The following is a 25,823-nucleotide window of genomic DNA, read 5'->3' as shown; positions in this document are numbered from 1 at the left end:
ATAAATGATTAAACAACAGCAACTTAAGGCGCAAAGCACCCAGGTCCTTCAGACCATTACATACGCCATATATGCATATAATTCAAAGACGGCAGAACAAACGCAAAGGTTGAAATATGGAGATATGGAGATAGGTTGAAAAATGACCGTTTCGAATTCGTTTGCAAAGGTGGTGCAGTGATATCAAATATAAAAGAAATTTTATTTATGAATTCAAAAATTAAAGGAATAACGGATGATATAACATCAATTCCACCAGAAGAACAGAGATATTACGCATTAAATGCATTTCCTAAAGTTTTGAAGATTGGAAGATTTAATTTAAATGAGGAATTCATAGAAGGTTTCCTAAATGACATAATGAAGAAGGTAGATAAGGAATACGTGGATAGTGAGTTAATGAAGAAGGCAAATTTGGTTTATGTAGATGAAAAAGATAATGAAATTAAAGAAAAGGTTGAATGGTATCATGAATGGACATCGGAGACTTTTAAAGTTAAAGCTGATACAGGATGGGTTTCAGGATGTTTAGACCTTAAAGCAGATAAAACTTATGTAGATGAAAAAGATAATGAAATTAAAGAAAAGGTTGAATGGTATCATGAATGGACATCGGAGACTTTTAAAGTTAAAGCTGATACAGGATGGGTTTCAGGATGTTTAGACCTTAAAGCAGATAAAACTTATGTAGATGAAAATTATGCAAAGAAGTCGGAAGTAAATGATGTGATTACAAGCATGAAAAATGAAATACTTCAAACATTATATCCTATAGGCTCTATTTATACATCAATGAACTCAACAAATCCAGCAAGTGTTTTAGGTTTTGGTACATGGAAGCAGATTGTAGACAAATTCTTATATTGTACTAATAATTCAAAACAAGCCGGTGGTTCAAAGAAAATTAAAGAAGCAAACCTTCCACCGCACACTCATACAGGAACTACAAACTTTTCTGGCGACCATAGACACTCATTAAGAGACCACCCATTATACAACTCAGACTATGAAGCTGGTTATGATGTTTTATCTCCAGCTTATAACGATTCAACAAAAAAGACTTTTCGACAAACTGAACCAGGAGGAAATCATGTCCATACTTTCACAACAAATCCAACAGGCTTGGGTAAAGATTACATGCCACCATTTGTGACTGTATTTGCATGGTACCGAATGAACTAAATATATTTTATGTCTGTAATTAATTAGGTAATGAAGTAGCGGATGAACTGCAGAAATATATTTTCTTTGAAAAAGGTTAGATCTAACCCGATATCCACCCTCAGCCGCTAAGCGGTGAGACCCTTTGGGTCTTTTCTACCCTCATGAATTTTCATGAATTTCCTTAAGATTAAAAAAAATAAAGTTAGTTTTATTTTTTTATTTTTTTATTTTGTATGTAAGAACAGAAATGTCAGTCGAAGCAAAAACATTCACGAACAAATCTAATGGTGAAACATTCACAAAAGGCACTTATAATGGTATTGAAGTCTTACGTAGAGACAAGGATGATTACATTAATGCAACAAAGATGTGTCAGCAGTTTAGGAAAGACTTTAGAAAGTTGTTGGAAAATAAGTCCTGGGAAGAGTATTATAAGGCGTTTTGTGAAGAATATAGCAACAGTCCGAATTCCGGCGGTTGCTTTTTATACAAAATTCATGCAGGAATTCCTGATGAAATCAAACAGGTTAGAGGAACGTATGTAGACCCAAGACTTATAAACTATATAGCAATGTGGGCTTCTCCAAAATATTGCATAGCAGTTGGAAAAATTATGGACTCCATAGACAAGAAAGTTCATGAGAAGTTAGATGAAGAAGAACTCGAAGATACAGTAGAGAATGCAAAACATTTGTTTGAAGAAGAAGTTAGAAAAATGCATGAAAAACAATTAGAACATGAACGTGAGATATGTTATGGTTATAGAGATTCTCCATACGAACTAGACCAATGGGAACAAGAAGATTTAAAGAGAGAATTTAGAGAATATGAACTCGCTAAGATAGCATTAGAAACTGCAGAAAAGAAGTTAAAAGTTTGGGGTTGTTTTGTACAAAAATATTGTGAGTAAATAAACCATTTATTTTTGTCATAAACGACCAAAAATATATTTTATCATTAATGGTTTTTAGGTTATTCAATAATTAATTATTTTTGAAGAACTGAAGGTGTCACTACGTCACCATGTGTCACCTGGTTAATTAACTTCTCTTAAAAATGATGACAACATGACATTTTGACAACATTCCCGGAAATAAATTTTATCGTTTATGTTTACGTTAATGTTTCGTAAATGTTTTCATGAATGTTTTCAGTGTCACCACGTCACCATGTCACCAGGTTAATTAACTTCTCTTAAAAATGATGACAACATGACATTTTGACAACATTCCCGGAAATTTGATGCAGTCCAAAAATAAAGTTAGTTTTAAAATTATTTTTATTTTTTTATTCCTATATAAATGACAGCAACAAACAACAACAGCAACTATATCGTTTCTGATGAAAAAGTTATTGATTCATTAGCTGAGGAATTAGTTGTGGCAGAAACTAAAACCCTCAACGAAAGAATTGGTGAAAACAAGATTGATTTACATAACTACCTCAAACATGATGGAGGAAGAGGAAGGAAAACTGGTATGGCTTTATTAGTAAATAAAATTTCAAATTTAACGATTATAGATGTTGATATCAATAAATCGTACAATGATGAACTTAAAGAAACAGTTAGAAAAGACATTCTATCAAAACTTTCGGATAAAGATGTTATCGTTAAAACCGCTTCAGGAGGTCTTCACATTTATTGTAACACTAATTTCTTCTATGCAGTTTCGAACAGAATGATTAAATGCTATTCCTGCAATGATTATGATATTGACATAATGACTTCTATGGATGATTCAAAGCGTTCTTTAGTAGTTATGGCTGATTCAAGAGTTCGCAAGAATGCAACACAACCAATCAATACATACTCATTCATTCGTGGAAGTTACGATTCAACATTAACTAGAACAGTGAATGATATATTAAATGATTTGAATATTAAGGTAAGAGTTGAACAAAAGAACGAAGAAATAAAGACTATCATGAATGAAAACAAAGATGTAAACATTGACGATAAACTAGCTCAGAGCATAGTTGATGGCATCAGTGATTTTGAAGTACATAATGACGGTGGAAACATGAATTTAGAAAAAGAAGTTACATTATTCACACTGTTTCAAGCAATTAATTCGTTACCTAATCATTTAATTAATGAAGCATACGATAACGTTTATAACTTCTGCAATTTAACTGAAAATGCAAAAAGTAATTTTGAAAAAGCACGTAGTAGATATGCACATTTAATGACTTCTCCATTTGTTTTAGTGAAGATTCTAAAACTATATCAAAAGGAATATTATGATGAATATTTTTTATTACGTAAGCCAAAAATAACATTTGATATAAAACTTGATGACTCGTTTTTGATAACAGATATTAGACGCAAGGCTGAAAATCATCAGTATAAAAACAGTTCTGAAGTAATTGAGGATTTATCACGTGTAATCCGTTTTGTAGATTGTGGAAATAAATACTTCATTCAAAAGGACTATAATATCCACGACAAAATGAATCAAATATCATTCGTTCTTCAATCAAACATGAAAGAGTCACTTAAAATGATTAAATTATTTAAAGAAGAAGGTAAAACAATAACAGCATGGGATGTACTACTAAATCAATTATCCTCATTAACCGTTAAGGGTGTTTGCTTTAAATCTGATTCTCCAGATGTTTTCTCAACGTTTCAGGGTTATAAATACAACGTTCTCGAAAAACCAGATTACTCAAAAATTGAGATGTTTATGGATTTCATTAAAGAAGCCATTTGTGATAATAACGATGAAGTGTATAAATACCTTCTCGGCTGGATTGCATCAATGATTCAACATCCTGGAATCAAGAATGAAACAGCAATTATTTTGAAAGGACTTCAGGGAACAGGTAAAAACAGATTTACAGACATTATTTCTGAACTTCTCGCCGGTTATTCATGTAAAAACATTACCGAAATAAGTGAGCTAGCGGGTAATTTCAATTCAGTAGTTGAGAATAAAATGTTTCTTGTACTTAATGAACTCAAGAATGTAGGTGAAGACAGACTTGCAAACTTCAACGCTTTGAAATCAATTATTACGGATAATGAGATTAGAATTAATGAAAAGAATCAACCCAGAAGAACTGCTCAGAATGTTGCCAATTTCATTTTGGTAACTAATAACGTCTACCCTGTCAAAATTGAAGTTGGAGACAGAAGATACGTAGTTTTAAGAGTTAATGGTAAATTCAAGGGTCAATTTGATTACTTCAAGAATTTGATGAATTCATGCACAAAGGAATTTTATGATAACCTTTTAACATATTTCCTCACTTACGACCTTTCATCATTTAACGTACGAATTATACCGATGACTGAAGCCAAACAAGATTTAATAGAATTATCAACAAATCCTTTAGATGTATGGATAAATACACATTATGATGAACTGTGTGCAGGTATGACGTGTAAAAATGCTCTATTCTGCAAACCATCAGACATGAAAGACAAAAACTTTCAAATGAGCATTAAGGATAAATGTGATAGGAAACAGAGAAGAATAGATGGTAAACAGACGTGGTGTTATGTTTTGAAAGAAGAAATGAAAGGATTATATAAACAGGTTGAACCAAACGATAATGAGGATTCATTTACTGATGATGAAATACCTGTAAATGAAGCTTTATAAAGTATGATTGGAATTTATTTTTGCATTAATCCTGCTGTGTTGTCAAAATGTCATGTTGTCATCATTTTTAAGAGAAGTTAATTAACCAGGTGACACATGGTGACGTAGTGACACCTTCAGTTATTCAAAAATAATTCATAAATGCCTTCCTCCTTTCGTACCTGTTGTCAAAATGTCATGTTGTCATCATTTTTAAGAGAAGTTAATTAACCAGGTGACACATGGTGACGTAGTGACACCTTCAGTTCTTCAAAAATAATTAATTATTGAATAACCTAAAAACCATTAATGATAAAATAACTGATAACAAAATTTTATTTTTATATAAATGGATACCCCACAAGCTCAAAATTTACCACGAATCATAACAAGGGAGGAAATGATAAAAATGATGCAAGAACTAATTAAAAACAACAAACCACGAAAACCGAGAAGATGCGGTTATGCAGTAATGATGGAAAGAAGAACCCAGAAGGGTTCGGCATCTTGAAGAGACGTTGTCGAAGAGGAATAAAAATTAAATTTGGATAGAGTTTAAAAATTCATCTTTATTAAATTCATCTCTTCCAATCAATTTATTTATTCTATTAAATTCTTTTATTTTTGCTTCACTCAGTTTAAGGATTGAACGGTAAGTTTCTAATTTTTCGATTATTTCTTTCCTCTCTTTATCGTTTTCAATTACTTTAGTTTTATGGGCATCAGCCCCACCGCATTGCGGCTTCTTTTTGTAATAGCATATTTTTGATTTAATTCTGTTTAGTTTCTTTTTATATTCATCGTCTGGACTCTGAATCTTAATTGAATCAGGACTCTTGGCTGCTTTGTTGTCACTCATTTCTTACGAAATAAAAAAATTAAATATTATTTAAATATAATGGAGTAATAAAATAAATCGGAATTTCTATTAATTTATTGTCAACTTCAACTAATGCATTGCCGTTAATATATCTAACAAATTCAGCTATTGTGTCAAATCTTCGTCTTCTTTTTGTCATTGATTTATCAGTTTTTCCATAATCGAGATGAATCAAAACTTTATCCCCTTGTTTAAAATTCATGAGCCCCGAATTAATTTGTTCACGTTTAACATCATTTAACCTTTCCATTTGTTTTCTAATATATTCCCATTCTTTTGAAATATCATTTTTCATTTCCACTGGTTTCATGTTTATAGTTCTATGTCATGTATTATTGTAATAATATACTAACTGCTGTATGATGGAGTCATGATTTCCATCCCAGTATATCTGACCGTTAACTCCTAACGCATCTCTAAGAGTTCTCATTACCGCATCAACTATTTTATTATGAAACGTATATGGAGAGGATGAAAAGAAAAAATTAATTTGTGGGAAATAATGAGCCATAGCTGCCTGAAATCCTTTATCACCATCACCCCTGATATTATCTACTCTTTCATGATCTAGTAAGTATTGAATAGCTCTTCTTGTTTCCTGTTCTGTTTTCCCTTTCACTGGAATGCAATATAAATATCTAGTGTTAATGTTAATGGCAAATAAATAAGTAACGTTTCCTTTTGAATATTCCAGATGATCGATTTCGTATGAATATGGATATGGCAAATTAAGGGCGACTAAATTTTTCCTTTAACGGTTGAATTTTCGGGTCAATTGGTTTATTTAATATCTTGAAATCCTTTTTAAAATCTTTTTTTCTTTAATGTTTGAAATGGATATAATAAAGTGAATGATGAAGGATTAACTGAAGGAGGAGGTACTACCGTTGGAGGTTTTGGTTTGCAAGTGGTTTAATTTTATCCGCTTTGATTTTGGATGATGAAGTTTTAGTTGTTGATTTTCCTTTCATTAATTCTGGATGTATTCTATTCATTTGTTTTAAATATGCTGTATATAAAGGTTTGATATACTTTCCCGCTTCGAGTTTATGTTGAAGGATGAATTCCAAAAGTTGATCTTCATTTAAAAGTCGGGCTGAATATGGTTTAACTAATGAATCATAAATTAAAGCTTGTGCTTCATTTATGGTCTGAAGGACCTGGGCGTTTTGCACCTTTAGCTGTTGAACATTTGCTACTTTCTCTTTTGGTGTTGTTTTCGGCTTTTTCTTCTTTTGTTTTTGTTCCTTTGGTTTTTGCGGCTCAGGATTATATAATTTATATAATTCATCAATATCTTCTTCTGTTAATACTTTATTTTTGAAATCTTTCAACTGTTTAAGTTGTGATTTAGTTTTTCCCTTTGTATATTCATTATTTTTAATTTTGTCTTTAATTTCAGAAATTATTTTATCATGATATTTCAAAATTTCATTTTTATAATACGAATAATAATAATCCATATCATCACCCGTTATATTTTTATTATGTTTTTGGAGATATGATTTTAATTCATAATAATTAAGAAAATTTTGATTAAGTACTAAATCATCAATTAAATTTTCTAAATCTGCGTTATCCATTTATATAAAAATAAAATAAATGTTTTAAGGGTGCCCACCTCTTTGAATCATAGTATCAAAACCATTATTTACATATTGAATCGCATCATTAACGGTTCCTTTTGTCTCTTCTGTGGCATTTTATTTTTAATAAAATTTTAAATTGTATTAAATAAATGGCATACAACATCCATTTTCACAACATACAGCCTTAGTGTGTGCTCCTGTTAATGCAGTCTTACCGATTGTTAAGCGAGTCATCAACCCGTTTTTAAGTTGTAAATTAATATTCTGACCATCAAATATCACTTTATCATTTATTATATCCAAATAATTTTTAGGTGTTAATTGTTTATTTTGTCGTAAACTAACACCTTTCATTTTTTGTGCAATCTTTTTAAAATCACTTCCATCAATTGAACCGTTGAATGATGTATAACACTTAGGGCATAAAGCAACCATGTTATCACCTTGTTTCTCAATTGCTAAACCCAATAACTTCTTCTCATGTGCTTTTTCTTCAGCTTTATTCTTTAATTTAGGTTTAAATTTCTCATCAAAACAGAAGAAATCAAATGGTGCGAATTTGAAAATGTTTTTATCATAAAATTTTTTATCAGTAACAATCGCCTGAAATGCTTGAGTGTTAGGAAGATTTGGGTCGCCAGCGATTGCCCAATAAGATGAATCAGTATCACCTTCAATGAAATGAAAACGATTAACATCCATGCATTTATACATAAAATCATAAATGAAAACTAAATACCAGTATTTTGCGTTATCTAAAGTGAAGAATGCCTCTTGTAAACATGTATCACATCTATAAAATCTATCTTTAAGCATCACTTGATATGTATCTTCACCTATTTCTCTTATGTTTTTAAACTTATTTGACATACATGCAACGCGTGCCTTCTGTGCATTCATTATTTTAGTCTTTGCGTAATTTTGTGTATTCATTGCATCGTAACCATATGATCCATTAAGTGAAATCTTGCAAAATAAACTTTTTCCTTTATTTCCTTCTAATTCAGCCTTTTGTCTTTCGTTCATAAATTTGTTCGCAAATTCATTAAAACAAGTGTTTTTCGTAAATGTTAAAATTGATTGAATATCATCAATGATAAAATGAAATCTGTCTATTAGATACCAAAGATAATAAGAAGAAAATGGTTGATATTGGTTGTGTGTTGATGCTAACTGAGTTAATTTCCTCTGTTTCTGGTCAACTGGTAGATTGTTTGATTTCATGTAATTATACATAAAACTGCCAATTGTTTTTTCATCTGTGATAATATCTAAGTTTCTTATTATCGGTAAAAAGTTTATGTAATCATTAATGTATTTTTCATCAATGTGACCCTTTACTTCAGCCACGAATAAAGTATTTTTCTTCTTAATTATTCCCAGTGCTTTTGCTTTCTTTGTTGCTGTATCACAAATGATAACACCATTCAATCTTCCCGGCATATACATTTTATGGTCAGTATATTGAATGAAATCATGAGGATTAGATGAAAATGATGAAGGATATAATGAATTAAAATCAACACCAACGAAATTAGTCATGATGTTGGAAGTGTCCTCATTTGATACAGTTTTAGTTTCTGGACTATATGAAAGTTTATTAATGTGCGTGATTCCTTTAAGATTTACTCTATGTTGAACATTTGATAGACCACCAGTAATTCCATTACGGAGAATGTGATAAGCTTCAACTGAATCTAAAGTCATTGGTAAATTATTTTTTAATGCATAATTTCTTAAATTGATTCTTAAACGTTGAACATCTTCATTTTTATTTGATTTTACGACATTGCAATAACAACACATTAACTGACAATTTTCTTTAGTATGTGGTTTTTCATTATCTATTCTATCCAATGTTGGTTTATTTGCATATGTAAACGCTTTACCACACATTTTGCATTTAGATGAAAGGATTAAATCGTGATAGTATTGAAAATCATCCATTGAAACATTATTTTTAGTATCCCTTTCTGCTTTTTCATCTTGTTTCTTATATGATTCAATTTTATATTTCCAATACTTTTTCGTTAATTCAAAACTTGATTCTATCTCTTCCTCAGGATATTTTTCATTAGGATTAAAGTCTTTATATGCTAAAGCGTAACGAATCATTGAAGCATTCGATGATAAAGAAAGATTATGAAGCATATCAATTTTATAAACAAATGTTTCTTCAATGATTTTATCGATTGGGTCAATCATAATTTCAACATCTTTATTGCAATAATGAATAAAATATTCTAATCTATTCTTAAAATTTTTAGCATCATTGAGATATATTTGATAATCACTATCTGATATAGTTTCTTGAGTTAATGCTGAATAAAATGAATCTTGAGTGAATGGCTCCTTTTTATATAATTCTTCTTCGTAATTTTCCCACGTGATGAATTGATAAGGGAAAAAGGATTTAACGCGTGATTTATTGTTTCCGAAATCTTGAGTGAATTGGTCTAATGTCCCACCCGCTATATAATTTCTGATGTCAATAAATCTCAATTCATATGGAACGTTTGTTTTCTTTACAATGATTTGCTTAAATTGTGAAGATGAACCCAGCATTGATTTTATTTTCCATTTTGCAGTGTTTAAATCACGAAGAATTAAATTTAAATCAAACTTTCCCGAATTAAAACCTATGATATTCACTTTATTGAATTCCTCATCTAGAAGTTCTTTAAATACTTCCTTCTGTTTTTCATTTAATGTATGGGACAAAGTCCCCGCCGTTTGCGGCTTCAATAATTCATCGTATTGACTCATATTTGATTTAGCAACTAATGAACAGGTTGAAAATAAAAACTCAATCCAATCAGAAATAAAAGAATCACTCGAAGTTAAGCAAAAATTCCTCGTATATGTTTTATCGTTTAATTTAACCGTTGATGATACCATGAATGGTTTTAAGTAAGCGTTCAAAGTTGCACACTCAGAAAGTTGTAATTCTTCTTTAGTCTCTAATGTTTCAAAGTCAAAAGTAATATAATATCTTGTCGGTTGATAATATTCCTGCAAATTGTGAGCTAATAACCACTGATATATCTTCTGTTTCGTAATATGTGGTGCATATGGTTGCTGTGTCTTTTGCAATTGAACGTCTTGAATTAATCTTCCATTATTTTCTTTACATTTCTCACAATGCTTTAAAAATCTTCTTTGGTTTTTCCTTTCTGGATCATCACGGATAGAATAAACTTCTTCTTTACAATATGGACAAACTTTATAGCCGGTGAGTGCTTCAACGTCTGTTATTCTGTCAGCGTGAAGTTTTCCACATGGACTCTGTGTTAATAAAATATTTACTGTTTCAAATTCTGGATCTATCATTATTGATTCCACTAATGGAAAGTCTACCTTATTTATGTCCACGTCTTCTGGTTGAGGATCACAATAATAGAAATCAATATTAACATTTAACATTCTCGCTAATCTCTCACTTTCTGATGAAATGTCAAACCCTTCATATGCATCTATTGCTTCATTTAAATAGCTTCTACGAGTTTTAGGATTAACACCATCAGGAATGTTATAGAAGCGTTTAAATAACCTTCTACCTTCTGCTCTAATTTGATTATCATTCATTTTAGCTGTTCCGTTTTTGTTCATTTATGTAAGAATAAAAAATTAAAAAATAAAGTTTATTTTTTAAAGCCCATAAAATGAATTAAGAACACATAAATTTTTATCATCTGCGACGTGACGAATACATTTTAATTTACTCAAGAATGCGTACCCTGATACATTAAATCTAATTCCTGTCTTATTTAATTTCACAACTTTGAAAAGGAATGTATGAATAGCTATAAAATGATGAGAAGATGTTTTATGGGTTGCTTCCATTTTTTCTGAAATAAATGAATAAATATAATGCTTATAAGTTTTCATATCTTTTATGTTCTTAATAACGAATGGTATAGACCTTTCAACTTCGTCTTCCTTCGGTGCTGTTCTTTCATATGAAACATTATTAGTATCTTCAATAATGAAACCACAATCACAAAAAATTTTATATGTTCCAATGGTTTCTTTTGATATTTTATCTAATAAATCAAAAACTTTATCAACACCTGTGCATTTATTTAAATAATAATTTGTGTAAATATCATGATCTTCTTTCTTAATCGTATTAGTTGCATATGTCACGTTTTTAAGAGCTTTTTTGAATTTCTCAGAATCGAGAGGGGTGAAAGTAGATACAGGGTATTCTTCATTATCAATAAATTGTAACTTATGTTTACGAATAAATTTAGTACCTTCTTCTGAAAGTGTTTCGTCTATTTCACCATCTAATAAATTTTGTGTTGATTCTGAGACATAATTTTTATATCTTTCTTCATGAGATTTCTGAACTTCTGATTCTGAAGCTGGGATATTCATTAAACCCTCTACTTCATTTTCATTATATTTTTCAACTTCTCTTAATTCCTTAATTTTTTCATCTATTTCATCTCTTATTTTTTTCAGTCTTTCAATTTCATTGTATTCATCATCTTTAATCCGTTCTTCATAATATTCGGGGAAAACATCAGGTTCTTTAGGTTTTTCTTCTTCAGATGTGGGATATAAGAAATTTATAACATCATCTTTATTCATTTTTCCATCATAATCTAAATCATTTAATAACTCGGCAAATTTTTGACAATTTCTTAAATAATATTTATCAACTTCATAACCTCCTCTCTAATATATCCTTTATTTCCTCGTTTGTGAATCCTAATTTTTTAACGTTGTTAGTTTTGACGCTCATTTCATACAAAATAAAAAAATAAAATAATAAACATAACTAAGTTTTAATTTTTTCGTAAGAAGTTTATTTTTAAAAATTTTTTATTTTTATTTCATTATGGTAGTGAATCTTTTATTCATGAAAATAATTATTTCTAATTTTTTTTACTCTCTCGTATATACTAGATTTAAAGAATTCAGAACATTTCCCATAATCTCCTAAATGTTTTCTTATCTTATTGGTTTTCCATTCATTATATGAAACTGTATAAACTTTATCTTTATCTTTGCACCTTTCATCACTTCCAAATATATTTATATTTCAATTTTGATTTATGGTTTCATATTCATTAACGTTTAATAATTCACAGTCTTCCTTTTTAAATATATGTTTTATGTATTCAGGATTAACAATTCTATAATATTGCTTCCCTTTAAATCTTTGAATATAAACAGGAACACCATCCTCTAAAATTCGATAATCTATTTTATCTGGTTTTACTTGTTGGGTCTTTTATAAAAGATGAAAAAATAAATTACCCAGATTTTCCTTACTTTTACCACCTCTCTAAAGCTGGGGACACCGCCTATCGTTGGGAGTAGCTATTAAATAGAACCACCAAGGGTATTTTTCGAACTGCCGGTGTAGTGGAAACATCATACATAATGATTCATTATGCCAAGGTTTGATTCTCATTTACCCATTTTTTTCTTTTTTGGATCATGAATTTTTTTTTGGGTCACTATAAGATTTGTTTCATGTTCTAAATCTGTTGCATATGTAATCTATTTTTATTTACCTATTTTTTAAAAATCTATTGGATTGCCAAATTTGAATATATTTAAAATCATAAAAATCCAAAAAAACTATAAATATATGTTTTATGCATAGTGCCGATACTCAAATATCAGATTACTTAGATCCATAAATAATATCCGAATTTTTTTTCTTAAAATTAAACTTCAAAACTTCTTGCAATCTTAGTCTTCATCAATTGTAAATTTTTAAAACCATTTTTAAAATAATTTTGCGTAAATTTTATTCTCATGTTGTTTTAATCGAAAATTGATACATTTTCAAAAAAATAATATTGACTTATGAAATTCATTTTTAAGGTGAAATAGTATTGTTTTTATTAAAGTATATGAATAATATATAAAAAATTAATGAATAATATAAGCAGATTTTTAGTTTACAAAACAAATATGAGCAATGCAATTTCAAACTTTTGCTGGCAATTTCGATATTGCTCAAGTTTGTAGTATTTGTGATACCTATAACATCGGCTTAATCAAAATTCGATTTTTCTTATGAGTTATTGAGAAATTTGATTGCAATGAGAAGGATTTCGACGTTTTTGATAAACTAAGAGCTGAGCTTTAGGGGTTCAGTTCATTTATGGCTGTAGTTTGATGCGTAGATCTCTTTTTTATTGTAAATTCTTTCAGCATGGAGATCGAGAATGAATCTTTTGAGAACTTTATGAGTTTTTACACCCGTAAAGAGGTCCGTCGAGGAAAGATAGTCCAGACTACATGAAGATGTGGGTTAACCAAAAAAATCCGATGGTTTCCCCATATTCATGTAGATCTTCGAAAAAATGAGCACCAAAAAAGCCAAAAAAATAGGCTTTTTATTGGATTTGTACACTAGATCAATAACCTATTTAGGATCTGACACTCTTTTTAGCCAGAGATATGAGGTCCTTTCTAGGAAAACGATCTATTCATCCATAAAAAAAAAGAATTATCGTTTTCCCCAGAAATTACATGGGGAGTGGTAAAAGTAAGGAAAATCTGGGTAATTTGGAATTAATATTAATTTTTTTAATGGTTTATAAATAAATATATTTTAATGCATCGTCTATATATAGATGTGTAATAAACAGAAATTCATCAAAAGTGACAGCTCTCAATTTTTTGACATTTGTAAATTCTAAATTGAATGAGAAAAATGAAATAATGCTAAGCATAATACAATATTCTAGATTTAATTATAATTAGGAAAAAGTTAGTTTTGAGAGTACTTTTCATAGGCATATAGAATGAAATCTTCTGAAAAATAATATCACATAAACTCATATTATTTTCTAATATATAACTATTTTATATAAAAATCAAATTCAATGATCTTAAAAGCGAAGGATAAACCTCAAAATTTACGAATATAATGAGTGGGAATATAATGCTTATCTATCATAAAACCATATGAAATATTAATTTTTGCTTTACGCCTAATTTTTGACGACAATTAGCAAAAAATGTTAAATGTTAACACTCAGTCCATTTGAATATGAAAAATAAAATTGACTTTGATTAAATGTTTTTATTTATCATGCAATTCTTCTTGCGACCAAAGATTTGAATAAAAGTTCAAAAAATAAGATAGCTTAAAAAATAATATACGGTAGTGTTTACTAATAGATGAATAGTATATAAATTCTATTAAAATGGATTTGATCCAAAAAAATATAAAACCAAAAATAATTGTTATAATTTAAGGGTGCCCTATAACGATAATGTAAACATCACAAAATTAACCTTATTAGAACTCGAATGAATGGATTATCCAGATTCTAGTTCTCAATATAATAGCCTTAAAAGTGCTTTTCTGAGGGTGGTCTATATAACTATCACCTTCTTCTATTCTTCTTTTAGCTTCAAATAGCCATTCTCTGTTTATAGATTTGGCAGTGGTCATAAAAGTGGTCCTTCTTTTGTGATAAGATTCAAATTTGAATGTGGATGATAAATAAAAATCAAAAATAATTGTTATAATTTAAATGAAGAAGTAATTTAAAACGATTTTATTTATGATCAAATTTTATATATTTTTTTGGATCAAATCCATTTTAATGGAATTTATATACTATTCATCTATTAGTAAACACTACCGTATATTATTTTTTAAGCTATCTTATTTTTTGAACTTTTATTCAAATCTTTGGTCGCAAGAAGAATTGCATGATAAATAAAAACATTTAATCAAAGTCAATTTTATTTTTCATATTCAAATGGACTGAGTGTTAACATTTAACATTTTTTGCTAATTGTCGTCAAAAATTAGGCGTAAAGCAAAAATTAATATTTCATATGGTTTTATGATAGATAAGCATTATATTCCCACTCATTATATTCGTAAATTTTGAGGTTTATCCTTCGCTTTTAAGATCATTGAATTTGATTTTTATATAAAATAGTTATATATTAGAAAATAATATGAGTTTATGTGATATTATTTTTCAGAAGATTTTGTGTTCTTCTTCAAAATTTTACTTTTTTATTAAAAAGAATCTTTACAAAATATACATTTACTTTAATTAATATTTAAAAACGTGCTCTATCAAAAGTTCCAAAAATTCAATATTTTAGCTTTTCTGAGGTGTCACTTTTGATGAATTTCTGTTTACAACAGATGTAACAAAAAAAGTCACAAAACCCATCATATCCTACTACTATAAGCTCCATTTTTAAAGACTTTTTTAAAAATCGAGCATTGAAAAGTGTGATGGGACTATAGATACAAGGTGATGTGAATTTTGCATCCCTGGGATGGACGATACACCCAAAGTGTCACCTTTTTGGGATAACAAAAATTTATATATATGAGAGTTCTGCAAATCATATGCACAATATCTATTCTGCCTGACTTCTTGTATATAGGAGTCAGGCTGAATAGATATTGTGCATGTGGCAATATAAGTATTTCCGAGATTGCCATCGTGCGCTATAGTACACTACTTCTCCTTGGTCCTAGCTCGGTTCCAAGGATATCTGTGTTCAAGGATTTGGCAAGGTCCTTCTGAAGTCTCTCATTCGATGAGAGATTTCGAAAGAACCTTGCCTTAGAGTATTCCAACTCTTGTTCTCTTGTCCCTGAATAGTCAGAAAAGCTATTTGACTACTTAAGGCAGAGATTATCCGAGGTCCCTCATTTGATGAGAGGCCTCGGATAATCTCTGCCTTAAAGTTGTACACTTGTAGTCCATCAGAATGTAAGTATACACGGATAGGACAGCTTTCTTCTGAAGTCTTAGATTTGATGAGAAGCCTCAGAAGAAAACTGTCCTATTTTATAATAGGAGGAGTTTCAGAAGCTCCAGAGCTCCCTTTCGTAAGGAATAGGAGCTTTGGAGCTCCTGGTTCGTAGATGGGCTTCGCATCTTTCATCAAAAGAGGCCCAAATGGTAAATATCCTCTGCTGATGAGCTTCAGGAGCTCTAAGGCTCCCTCTCGTAACGATTAGGAGCTTTGTAGCTCCTGAAGGTAAGGTAGGATTGCTCTGATCTCTAATCAGTAGATGCCATGCCTTATTATGGACTCTACTGACAAGAGATCAAGAGCTCCAAGGACTCCCTTTTTAGCTAGTGGCATTCTCACCATTTAGTAGGATCGCTGATCCTACTAATGAAGTGATCACTTAATATACGTTTTGAATAAATTGAATTTTTTTACAAAAATTTAGTATTTTTTATAAACATCACATATATATTATAAATACGTAAATATATTCTTTAATTCAAAAAATTCAATTCGGTTTCGGGCTGGGTATCCCAGCCCCAAGTATTCAATTTTATTCATTTTTTTTAGAATTTTGGGTTGGGGTGCCCAGACCAAAACAAACTTTATATTTTGATGTGTAGATGCGTATGTGTACATCATTATTGCGTTATATATTATATTTTTAATGAAAAAAAATCTGATTCAAAAAAATTATCACTAATTAGTTGATAATATAAAGAAAAAATATATAAATTGTATGTTTTGAGAGTATTTATCCACATTCACTCATATGAATTTCATTAAATAGTGTCTTTTTACTCCAAAATTTATTTTGAATTATTGAAATCAAAGAAAAAAAAACTAGAAAAATTTCTCGAAATTTTTATTTTTAAAAAAATTTTGGATTTTATATTAAAAACTGACACTGGGAGGATGATAGGGCTGGGATTAGAGATACCCCGCTCACTTGGGAAAAATACGGATCTATAATGGGACTATTAATTTTGATCAATATTTTAATAATGTGTTAAAATATCATATGGAATATTTGTATCATCATTTTAACCAACCAAATCTGAAAAGTGACAAGCAGCGGTTTGCCGGTAATTCAAATATTGAAAAGCATTTCAAATATTTCAATTTATTTAAATGATAATGATTAATAATATTGATTTGAGCAGCACGTTATTATGAGATCAATATTTGAGTGATCAAAACGTTTACCAAATTCCCACTTTGGTATTTCTAATCATTTAAATGCACTTTAAAAAAAAAAAAAAAAAAGGTAGTGGGGCCTCCAGGCACTTCGTGCCCTCTAGCCCTGAAGATGTTTAGTATAAATGAAGTTTTTTGGGTATTGGGGGCTTCCCGGGCGCGTTGCGCCCTCTAGCCCATAAAAAATTTTTGAGAGTCGTCGTCGTTGACTTTTTTGGTAGAGCACTCAAAATAGTATAACTTTGTCCGGACAAGTAAGGGTCTATCGTCGCTACAGGAAAAGTTACGGGCGTTCCAAGGAAGTATACTTTGAGAGACTCTTTAGAAACTTTAGACGTTTTACATAACCATCCATGCTTTTACTTTACATCCGATAAAAGTGGTTTGGAAACCGTTATGAGATGGTTAGAGGACATACATGACTATGAGTTTAGATATGACAAGATAGAATATGAGAGAGGTCCTATAAACCGGAGAAAGTGTCATATAAACATCTGTCAAAAACCGCTTTTTAACTTCACTTAAAATGCCACGTAAGCTACGTAAGAATATACGTAAGAGGAAGAGAGCATTGAAACATCCAATAGTAAAACTGACACCACAACAACAGTTGCAACAACAAATAATGAATGACCTCACTATGTTGCAACAAATGTCAAGCAATCCTATGCTTTTAAACCGAGTTTTTGGTGCACAGAGTGGAGGTTTAAGAGCGGCACTTTTAGCGAAAATGGCAGGCTATGGTGGAGCTGCAGACGGAACAGCTTATAACCCTCAAAGTCAAATGAATTTGAGTTCACTCAAAAATCAAATATCAGATGTCAAAAAGTCAAACATAGACATACAGAAGCAAATAAGTGAAAACGAAAAGAAACTAGAATATGACAGACACACAAAGAAACTCAATGAGTTAAACGTAGAGAAAAAGAAGAAAGAAGAACAACTGAAAGAACTAAGTACAGAGGAATATGCGAAAAAAGTGTCAGAAAAAGCAGCAGAAGTAGCAAAAATGGAACAAGATGTCATAAATTTGAAAAACCATACTACTCAATATAAAGTACTGAAAGATGAAGAGATAAAACAAAAAGCCCTGAAGACATATATGGATAGCGATGAGTATAAAAAAGAAGTTGAAGCAAATGTAAAGGCAGAAAAACTTTTACAGTTGCAAAACCAAACCGTACAGTATGAAAACTTAGCACAAGAAAGTAAAAATAACGACGCAGCCATGCAAAAGGCAATGAAAAGCGCAGAATATATAAAAGCTAACAATGACTGGTTAGATGCCCAAGCCAACGCTAAAGCAGCCCAACTTATAGGGTCAATAAGGACAAAAATACAAGCGGATGAAGACAGTTCAAATGAAGCTTTAATGAATGCTGACTTTAAGAACGCCTTCGAAGCTCTTCATAGTAAGGTGAAACTAGTGAACGACTTCTCATCTGGAAAGAAACTGAAGTCTGAAGGTTTCGACAAAGAGTTAAGAGAAGTAGCACAAAATATGACGAAAATAACAGATGCAGCAACGAGACAGGCAGTTCAAAGTGCCTATGACGCCGTTAGAGCAACTGTTGTGGAAAGTCAAGAAAAAGAGTTACAACAGACCAAAACAGACCTAGTAAATGCTTTCTTAAAAACGAAAAGTCAGGTAGGACATTATGCTGCAGATGGAACATATGTGCCAGCTGGTGGAACTTATATACCACCAAACCCTCCAAGAGAAGCACCTGCACCAGGACTACCTAAAACATTTACATCGTCACATGGACACAGACACAGGCATGCACCAAAACCAACACAACAACCAACAGTTCAAAATCCAGCACCACAACCAACAGTTCAAAACACTGCACCACAACCAACAGTTCAAAACACTGCACAGCAACAACCACAAACAGAGCAAGGACATAAAAGAAGTAGAGAACAAGGAAACCAAGAATTCTTAAAAATGCTTAAGGAAGACTATGGTTACCCAGATACTCTTGACTTTAGTGACAGATATAAAGAAGCTATTAGAAAGTTCAAGGAAGGAAATACTGACCCGAACCTATTTAGCTTTATGGCTCAGCACCAAATGGGATATAATTTCAAACCTGGAAAATACAAGCTCGCTAAGGGATATGATTTAATAGCATATCATCCAAATGACATGACTGAATTTACTCCGAGATATTTGGTGTCAGAGCTAAATGACAATTCAACTCTCTTCATGAAACGCGTAAAAAATAGAGACGGAACGAAAGAAGAAAGGTTTATGAGTCCGGATGACTTAGATAGGGAACTTGTTAAAAACGGTCTCGGAATATATGAAATGCCAGCAGATGAGGTACAAGATACTCCACAGGAAGAAGTTCAGATACAACCAGACATGGAAGAAATAGTTCAGCAACAACAGCTAGAAGAGCCTGAAGGAAACGAACAAGTCCCTCCTTTGGAAACTAACTTCACAGAACTAGATGAAGATTTGGAACAGCCGAAAAATCTTGACCATCAACAAGAGTATGAGGTGAATATGGAATCTTTCAAAGAGTCTAAAAAAAATTCGGCTGACATGGGGACGAGTCTTGGTTTCAATATGCAACAGAAGCCAAAATCATGTGGATCCCGAAGGATGAAAATCCGCAAACATTCCCGAAGAAAAAAATTGACACACCAATGATGATGTTGTCGGTTTTTTGGGGCGTGAATGGCATCATCGCAATTGATATTCTTCAAAAACCTAATACGATGAATGCTCAGTATCTAATTGACAATGTTCTTACTCAAATTATCAATTCTGATGAGTTTGAGAAATCCAAACAACAAAAACAAAAGTTTGCAATTCATTTTGATAATTCAAGAGTTCACAAAAGTCATAAGGTAATGAATTACTTGGTGGAAAACAATGTCAAAGTTGTTCCAAACCCAATTTATTCACCTGATATTGCACTCTCTGACTTTTATTTATTCGGCACGCTAAAAAAGAGAGCTGAAGGACGCGAATTCGCGAGTCCAGATGATCTTGAAAATTTTGTAAGAGAGCAATTTGAGCAATTTTCTCATGATGATTTAAAGCGTGTCTTTCAAGCCTGGATCGATCGCTGCGAACGCGTGATTGAATCCAATGGTGATTATATTTAAAGAAACTTTATATATATGTAACTTGTTTATTTCTATTCGCAGTATTCAGGTTTGTGCTAAACACACCTTTGGACACCCTATAGAAGAATATCGAAAAATGTTTGCCGACATACAAAAGACTCCAACACCAGATGAAAATATTCAGCATAGAATGGAAGTACTGAAAGAAAATGTACACAAATACAACAACCCTTTTTACTTACGACCATATAACGTTCAATCTTTGGCTGAACTCGGTGAAAATAAAAGGTTAAATTTCAACAAAACATATAGAAATGAAACATTGTTTAAAGTTCATTCAGAACCTAACCAATATGGAAACAAACCTACTTTTGTTTCTGCAGACTATGGAACTACAATGAGATGGGGTCATAAAGCTAACCCGGATAGGTGGTTCATAAACTTACAACCACAATTCCAAGAAGTTGTAGACGCAATGGAAGTGAATGGTGAACCAGATATAGCTGGTATTTTCAGCGCGGCTTTAATGCCATTGAAAGATATGAAACATGCAGATATTTTGAACCAGTATGAAATGAACATGGCTGATGGAAATATAACACCTGACGTTCTAGAACATTTATCTCAAAGAACTACACAGAACCATAAAGATGGTATATTTGGTGAAGAGTTTAGAAAGAAAGTTAGGGAGACAGAAGGAAGAGAACCTATTGTACATGACCTTGCAAACGAAAGTTTACAAAATGTCATAAAAACTTACTTTGCAGACAATGAACCGAGAAGGGATGAATATTTAAGAAAACTCAAATGGACAGTACAAATGAAATGTTAGTATTGAAAAACATGTTCCTTGACAAAATAAAACCAACTACAGAAATAAATGACGCAAGACTGAAACGTTGGGTAAAAGCTTTCCCATTCACAAAAGATATTATTGGTTACATGGAAAGAAAACCAGAATGGCTACAAAAACATATATTTGGAAACGAGCTTATTCCATATGGACAAGCTCTATTTGAAGAGCTTGAACCGGAAACTCAGGAAAGAGTCATGCAAACAATACGCGAAGACTCAAATACAAACTATGACAAAATCTTTCTAGGATATAGGTTACCTGAGATGGGCGACCAGAGCCCAAAGGCAAAAAGGACATGGGAAATTTACAACATACTAGGTGAACATGAGGCAAAGATGCAACAACTTGAAGCAGAGGGCAAGTTACCAAAAGCGACACCAGAAGAAGAGAAGAGTAGAACAAAGTGAAAGTAGTGAAGAAGTAACTTCATCTAGTGAAAGTAGTGGCAATGAAGGAAAAAGAAGAGTTAAAAACTCAGTCAGGAAGAAAGTAAAGCTTGGTACGAGTGGGTTCTATTATGACATATAAATCCAACTATTCTATATTTTACCCATATGAAATGTACGCCGCTCAGAATATAACGCCAACAGTTTTGGATGCCATGAATGGAAATGTTTCCGAATGGTATAACGAATGCGACAATGCCATTAGAAGGTCAGAAATAGTTCCTGGAACTTACGAATATACAACTGCTGTTTCTTATGGAAATGTAGGTGAGTTTGGAGAAGGTTCTTCAACAACAGTAGATATTGCTTGCGACAGGTTTCATATTATTTCTATTGACAACTCATTCTTATACGTGGAACAAGACATTGAAATAAAACCTTCTGCCAAGTTGTCTGACAAGAAAGGTTGCAATGGAATTTTCTATGTCGGATACCAATATGCTCCAGAAGTTTTCATGGGATATAAGATATATTCTAACTCTGACTTAGTTCAAACAGTAACATGGGCAAACTATGAATGGTTCGCTTTGAGAAACTCAGTACAACCACAAGCTAGAGAACAAACAGACCAGTATGCAACTATTGAGAAAATAAGAAGACTTGACCCTAACGTTCCAGGAGTTTATGTTAACCTTTCTGGTTCAGATGGAACTGCTGCCACTAAAGTAAAACTGAAACTTAGAGTTCCTTTGTCATCTTTCCTCATCTTCAGGTTTTTAAGATACTTGCCAAACTGGGCAGGAAAAATTTCTATTGAACTTACTCCAAGCAAAAATAACTTAGTCATTGCACCAACACAAGACCCATTCACTATTACAGACGTAAAGGGAACAAATAAAACGTCATTCGCCGAATTTTGCAAAGACAAAGTTGACTTAGACTTTGGTTCTCAAACCTCAACACTGAAGTAAACTATTATTTCAATGCTGCTGGAGATGCTTGGGACCAGTTAAGTTCACATGCGAACAGTTTGAATGCAAGAGAATAGAAAGCAGACTTGCAGTCTATATGTTGGACCCAGATATTTCAAATGCTTTAGCTGCCAAATATATTGCAGTTCCACTTATGTTCCCTATCACCAAATATCTGTCAAAGACTTTGCAGGTGAAGTTGGAAACCAAAGTGCTGACCCAGGTGCAAGAACAGATATTGCTTTAACAACTGCAATGAAACATGCAGATACTATGTTTGTACTGTTCAGACGAACTATAAATGACTATTCTTGTTTCTACAACCCTGGTATTAAATATCATATAACATAGATGGCAAATATTATCCAAGAGAAGAATATTCTACAGTTGAAGATATGAGGTCATACAACTTGACATTAGATGCTATGAACTTTAACAACAACTTCACAACAACCATTAACCCTGAAATGCAAAGTTCTATTATGCCATATGTGAAAGTATGGACTCATACAGGAGGTCAAAAAACTCAATATACAAATGGAGACCGTTCAAACTTTTGGCTTGGCATTCCATTTGCTGACTCAGAAGACTTTATGGGTGGTATTTCAACTGTTGGTACTGTACAAATACAATATACTGGTGACAGAGACGGTCCAGATGAATTGAAAGCAAAGAAGTTTACAAAACCAATAGCACTTTTCACGGAAGATGCTCTTTTGAAGATTCGTTCGATGAAACCTGCTGGGGCTCCTCAGATTGGCATAACGACAGCTTCCATCGAGCAGATTTTGGCAGCAGGTCAGTAAGTTGTTCTTGAACTGACTTCTCTCCGTCAAATATTGACAGTACGCCAGTTTTGACATAATATTGTATTATAAACTTTCCTTTAGAAATATCGGTCAGTTTTGTTGTTATATTTTTGTCTGCTTCAAGAACTTTCACCATTTCGGTTATACCAACTTTCTTTGCTTTATGAAAATATTTTGGTTCAGCAAAGACTGCTATTCTATAACATTTACCATTGTTTGTATAAAGAACTATTCTGTCAATGTATTTGTATTGTTTGTGTGTGTAAACTTTGTTTTGCTTCAATTCGAAGAGATACTCAAATACGTCCATCTTTTTATTCTAAGTAAAATGTCATTTCCGAAAAATAGAAGCGTAAGTGTTTCAAAAGGTTTAATGGCGGTGGCAGATGTGAAGTTAAATTCACCAACTCAAACAAACAGTCAAAGTGTTGTTGTCAATGTCAAAGACAGAGATGTTGAAGTGGGGAAACCATACGAGGACGAAGATGGTATAACAATTGTTCCTGTAAAAGAACAACCAACATACCCTGAAGTTAGCAGAGACTTAAGTTCTGTTGCAGATATTCGAAACGACTACCAACAACTGAAAGACAAACTTCAAACTCAGGAGAAGATTTGTCAAGCTTTAGGTATAATGTTAAACTTGGTCGAACACAACCCTGTAAAAGTGAACTCATATGTCATTGCACCTCATGAAGTTTTGAAAGAACTATTGAAACTTTTGACAGAGGCAGACGATATAAACATCAAAGAAATAGAACCCGACGTTAGTTGCTGTGGTGTTTCATATAATGTCATTGACAAGATATACGTTATGAAAGGAGGTGAAACGTTGAACTTAAAATATAGTTTCCCAGACGTTATAAAAATATTTGACGACCACAACATTTCATTAAAGTTTATTTGCTAAGTAAAATGGCAGAAGACATAGTGGTTTATACTATTACGACTAAAAACCCTGAGTCATATAATTCTATAACAACAAACTTACAAAGTCCTCAAGGACGATATTGTAAACTACCTTAAACACAATGACGACTAAAGCCTGTTTTGCTCTTTTGACACCAGAAGATTTTATTGTTGTGAATGGTAAAAAATACTCCTTTGAAGATACTTACTCAGATATACCACCAACAGGTTTTGTTGACTATTTAATACTTTAAGTACGGGTGTAACATGTGCTGCAAACTAGAGCAGGTTTCATTATGTTTGGATGTCCGACTGAGTTTACTATAAACAATATGAGCTATAATACAAAACTTATATCTGGTTTTTACTACCAACAGTTTCCTATAACAGGAAAAGGTGTCATACAAGAATGTCTATTCCATTGACTTTAAGTACACCTATTTTATATATTGTTTCAAACTTAGGTTCAAAGTGTTATTCGAATGTCGACAGAAACTACTATGACCAAAAGATACTTATGCGTATAAACAACACATTCTCTGCTGGTTTGCCTATTGTTCATTCGAATGCAGAGTTTTCAGCTTTAGTAAACTCAAACACTTTAGCAAACATAAACTTAACCTTAGTTGACGCAAACTTTGTTCCTGTAAAACTTTTATGTCCTATGTATTTGTCAATGACGGCAGAAAGTTTCGAATTGGAAGATGCAACTGGTGAAAGTATTGTATTACAGAACAACTTCAACAACAAATAGCTCAAGAACAACTTCAACAACAAATAGCTCAGAATAAAAAAAATATTTTTTTTATTTTTATAAAAATGTACAGAATAGATGTTTCAGATTTTTATGACTTCCAAACATTCAGAAATATGTGTCCATTTCGAGACTATAACAAAGCAGTCGAGAATTTGAAACGTTTAGTCATTTATGTCGACTCTGCCCCAGAATTTTATGTTATGAAAGAATGGGATGTAGTCTTTAACAAACCAAGAGCAACAATAGTGTCTGAACAAGAATGTAGACAGAAACTTAAGAAAATAAAAGTTGTACAAGTTGGCATGAAGATGTTAGATGCTTGGGATATCTTATTGTCAAAGTTAGAAGATTTTTCAGTTCGTGGTATAAAGTTTTATACACCTTCTCCAAACTTCTATTCTATCTTCACTGGATATAAATATGAACAAGTAGAATGGAAAGAAAATATTATAGAAGCTTGGTTAGACCATGTCAAAGAAATTATATGCAATGGAAACGAAAGAGTCTATGAGTATATCTTATGTTGGTTTGCAAACATCTTACAAACATCCAAGTGCTAAAAATGAAACTGCTCTCATTATAATTGGAAAACAAGGAACAGGTAAGAACACTTTCTTTACAGATATCTTATGCAAACTGTTAGAGGGCTATTCGAACCCGAATATGACAAACTTAGAAAACATCTGTGGCAAGTTTAACTCTTCAATAGAGAATATGAAACTTATAGTATGTAACGAACTTCAAAGTATAGATACAACAAAAGTTTTGAACTCAGATGCTTGAAGAGTCTATATAACAGACAAAGTTGGAGTTGTTGAAAGAAAATATAAAGACCAAAGAGTTTTGTGAAATGTTGCTGCAAAATTTCATATTGATCTCTCTCTTTTTT

The 25,823-nt window shown here is 31.7% G+C and overlaps 10 protein-coding genes and 3 pseudogenes across 13 annotated transcripts, besides 11 other annotated features; 8 read left to right on the top strand and 5 right to left on the bottom strand.

Moving 5' to 3' along the window:
* Positions 1-11,741: part of a mobile genetic element that runs on past the window's edge.
* TVAGG3_0161910 lies at positions 5-829 on the top strand (annotated as a pseudogene). The gene has a single exon. A coding segment is annotated over exon 1 (825 nt).
* TVAGG3_0161900 (uncharacterized protein) lies at positions 1,532-2,074 on the top strand (the record flags this gene model as incomplete). Its single annotated transcript, XM_051225012.1, has 1 exon — positions 1,532-2,074. One exon carries the CDS (start codon positions 1,532-1,534, stop codon positions 2,072-2,074), a length of 543 nt encoding a protein of 180 aa, XP_051109998.1.
* Positions 2,466-3,153, top strand: TVAGG3_0161890 (Prim-pol domain family; the record flags this gene model as incomplete). The annotated part of the gene is made up of 1 exon (XM_051225011.1): positions 2,466-3,153. A coding segment is annotated over one exon (688 nt), but the record flags the coding sequence as incomplete, so codon positions are not given.
* Positions 3,615-4,660, top strand: TVAGG3_0161880 (uncharacterized protein; the record flags this gene model as incomplete). The annotated part of the gene is made up of 1 exon (XM_051225010.1): positions 3,615-4,660. A coding segment is annotated over one exon (1,046 nt), but the record flags the coding sequence as incomplete, so codon positions are not given.
* On the bottom strand, positions 5,290-5,610 carry TVAGG3_0161870 (uncharacterized protein; the record flags this gene model as incomplete). Its single annotated transcript, XM_001295787.1, has 1 exon — positions 5,290-5,610. One exon carries the CDS (start codon positions 5,608-5,610, stop codon positions 5,290-5,292), a length of 321 nt encoding a protein of 106 aa, XP_001295788.1.
* TVAGG3_0161860 (uncharacterized protein) lies at positions 6,664-7,214 on the bottom strand (the record flags this gene model as incomplete). The annotated part of the gene is made up of 1 exon (XM_051225009.1): positions 6,664-7,214. A coding segment is annotated over one exon (551 nt), but the record flags the coding sequence as incomplete, so codon positions are not given.
* On the bottom strand, positions 7,362-7,934 carry TVAGG3_0161850 (uncharacterized protein; the record flags this gene model as incomplete). Its single annotated transcript, XM_051225008.1, has 1 exon — positions 7,362-7,934. The coding sequence occupies one exon, from the start codon at positions 7,932-7,934 to the stop codon at positions 7,362-7,364; it is 573 nt and encodes a 190-aa protein (XP_051109994.1).
* On the bottom strand, positions 8,201-9,167 carry TVAGG3_0161840 (DNA/RNA polymerase superfamily; the record flags this gene model as incomplete). The annotated part of the gene is made up of 1 exon (XM_051225007.1): positions 8,201-9,167. A coding segment is annotated over one exon (967 nt), but the record flags the coding sequence as incomplete, so codon positions are not given.
* On the bottom strand, positions 10,139-10,829 carry TVAGG3_0161830 (uncharacterized protein; the record flags this gene model as incomplete). The annotated part of the gene is made up of 1 exon (XM_051225006.1): positions 10,139-10,829. A coding segment is annotated over one exon (691 nt), but the record flags the coding sequence as incomplete, so codon positions are not given.
* Positions 11,742-13,827: 2,086 nt separating the features above from the next.
* Positions 13,828-13,864: a mobile genetic element.
* Positions 13,828-13,864: a terminal%2Cinverted (terminal inverted repeat of Banshee-A3 transposon ID:TVAGG3_0161810).
* A 586-nt stretch (positions 13,865-14,450) lies between these two features.
* Positions 14,451-14,574: a mobile genetic element.
* Positions 14,575-15,324: 750 nt separating this feature from the next.
* Positions 15,325-15,362: a mobile genetic element.
* Positions 15,325-15,362: a terminal%2Cinverted (terminal inverted repeat of Banshee-A3 transposon ID:TVAGG3_0161790).
* A 576-nt stretch (positions 15,363-15,938) lies between these two features.
* Positions 15,939-16,009: a mobile genetic element.
* A 21-nt stretch (positions 16,010-16,030) lies between these two features.
* Positions 16,031-16,214: a mobile genetic element.
* A 1,477-nt stretch (positions 16,215-17,691) lies between these two features.
* On the top strand, positions 17,692-18,026 carry TVAGG3_0161760 (protein of unknown function, DUF4106 family; the record flags this gene model as incomplete). The annotated part of the gene is made up of 1 exon (XM_051225005.1): positions 17,692-18,026. A coding segment is annotated over one exon (335 nt), but the record flags the coding sequence as incomplete, so codon positions are not given.
* Positions 18,027-18,174: 148 nt separating this feature from the next.
* TVAGG3_0161750 (kinase-related family) lies at positions 18,175-19,081 on the top strand (the record flags this gene model as incomplete). Its single annotated transcript, XM_051225004.1, has 1 exon — positions 18,175-19,081. A coding segment is annotated over one exon (907 nt), but the record flags the coding sequence as incomplete, so codon positions are not given.
* Positions 19,082-19,718: 637 nt separating this feature from the next.
* TVAGG3_0161740 lies at positions 19,719-20,285 on the top strand (annotated as a pseudogene). The gene has a single exon. A coding segment is annotated over exon 1 (567 nt).
* Positions 19,719-20,365: a mobile genetic element.
* Positions 20,338-20,365: a terminal%2Cinverted (terminal inverted repeat of Mariner transposon ID:TVAGG3_0161730).
* A 221-nt stretch (positions 20,366-20,586) lies between these two features.
* Positions 20,587-25,823: part of a mobile genetic element that runs on past the window's edge.
* Positions 21,189-21,630, top strand: TVAGG3_0161720 (annotated as a pseudogene). Its single transcript has one exon. A coding segment is annotated over exon 1 (442 nt).

This window comes from Trichomonas vaginalis, chromosome IV (assembly GCF_026262505.1).
Source record: "Trichomonas vaginalis G3 chromosome IV, whole genome shotgun sequence".
NCBI lineage: Eukaryota > Parabasalia > Trichomonadida > Trichomonadidae > Trichomonas > Trichomonas vaginalis.
This window is presented reverse-complemented; position numbering and strand designations above follow the sequence as displayed.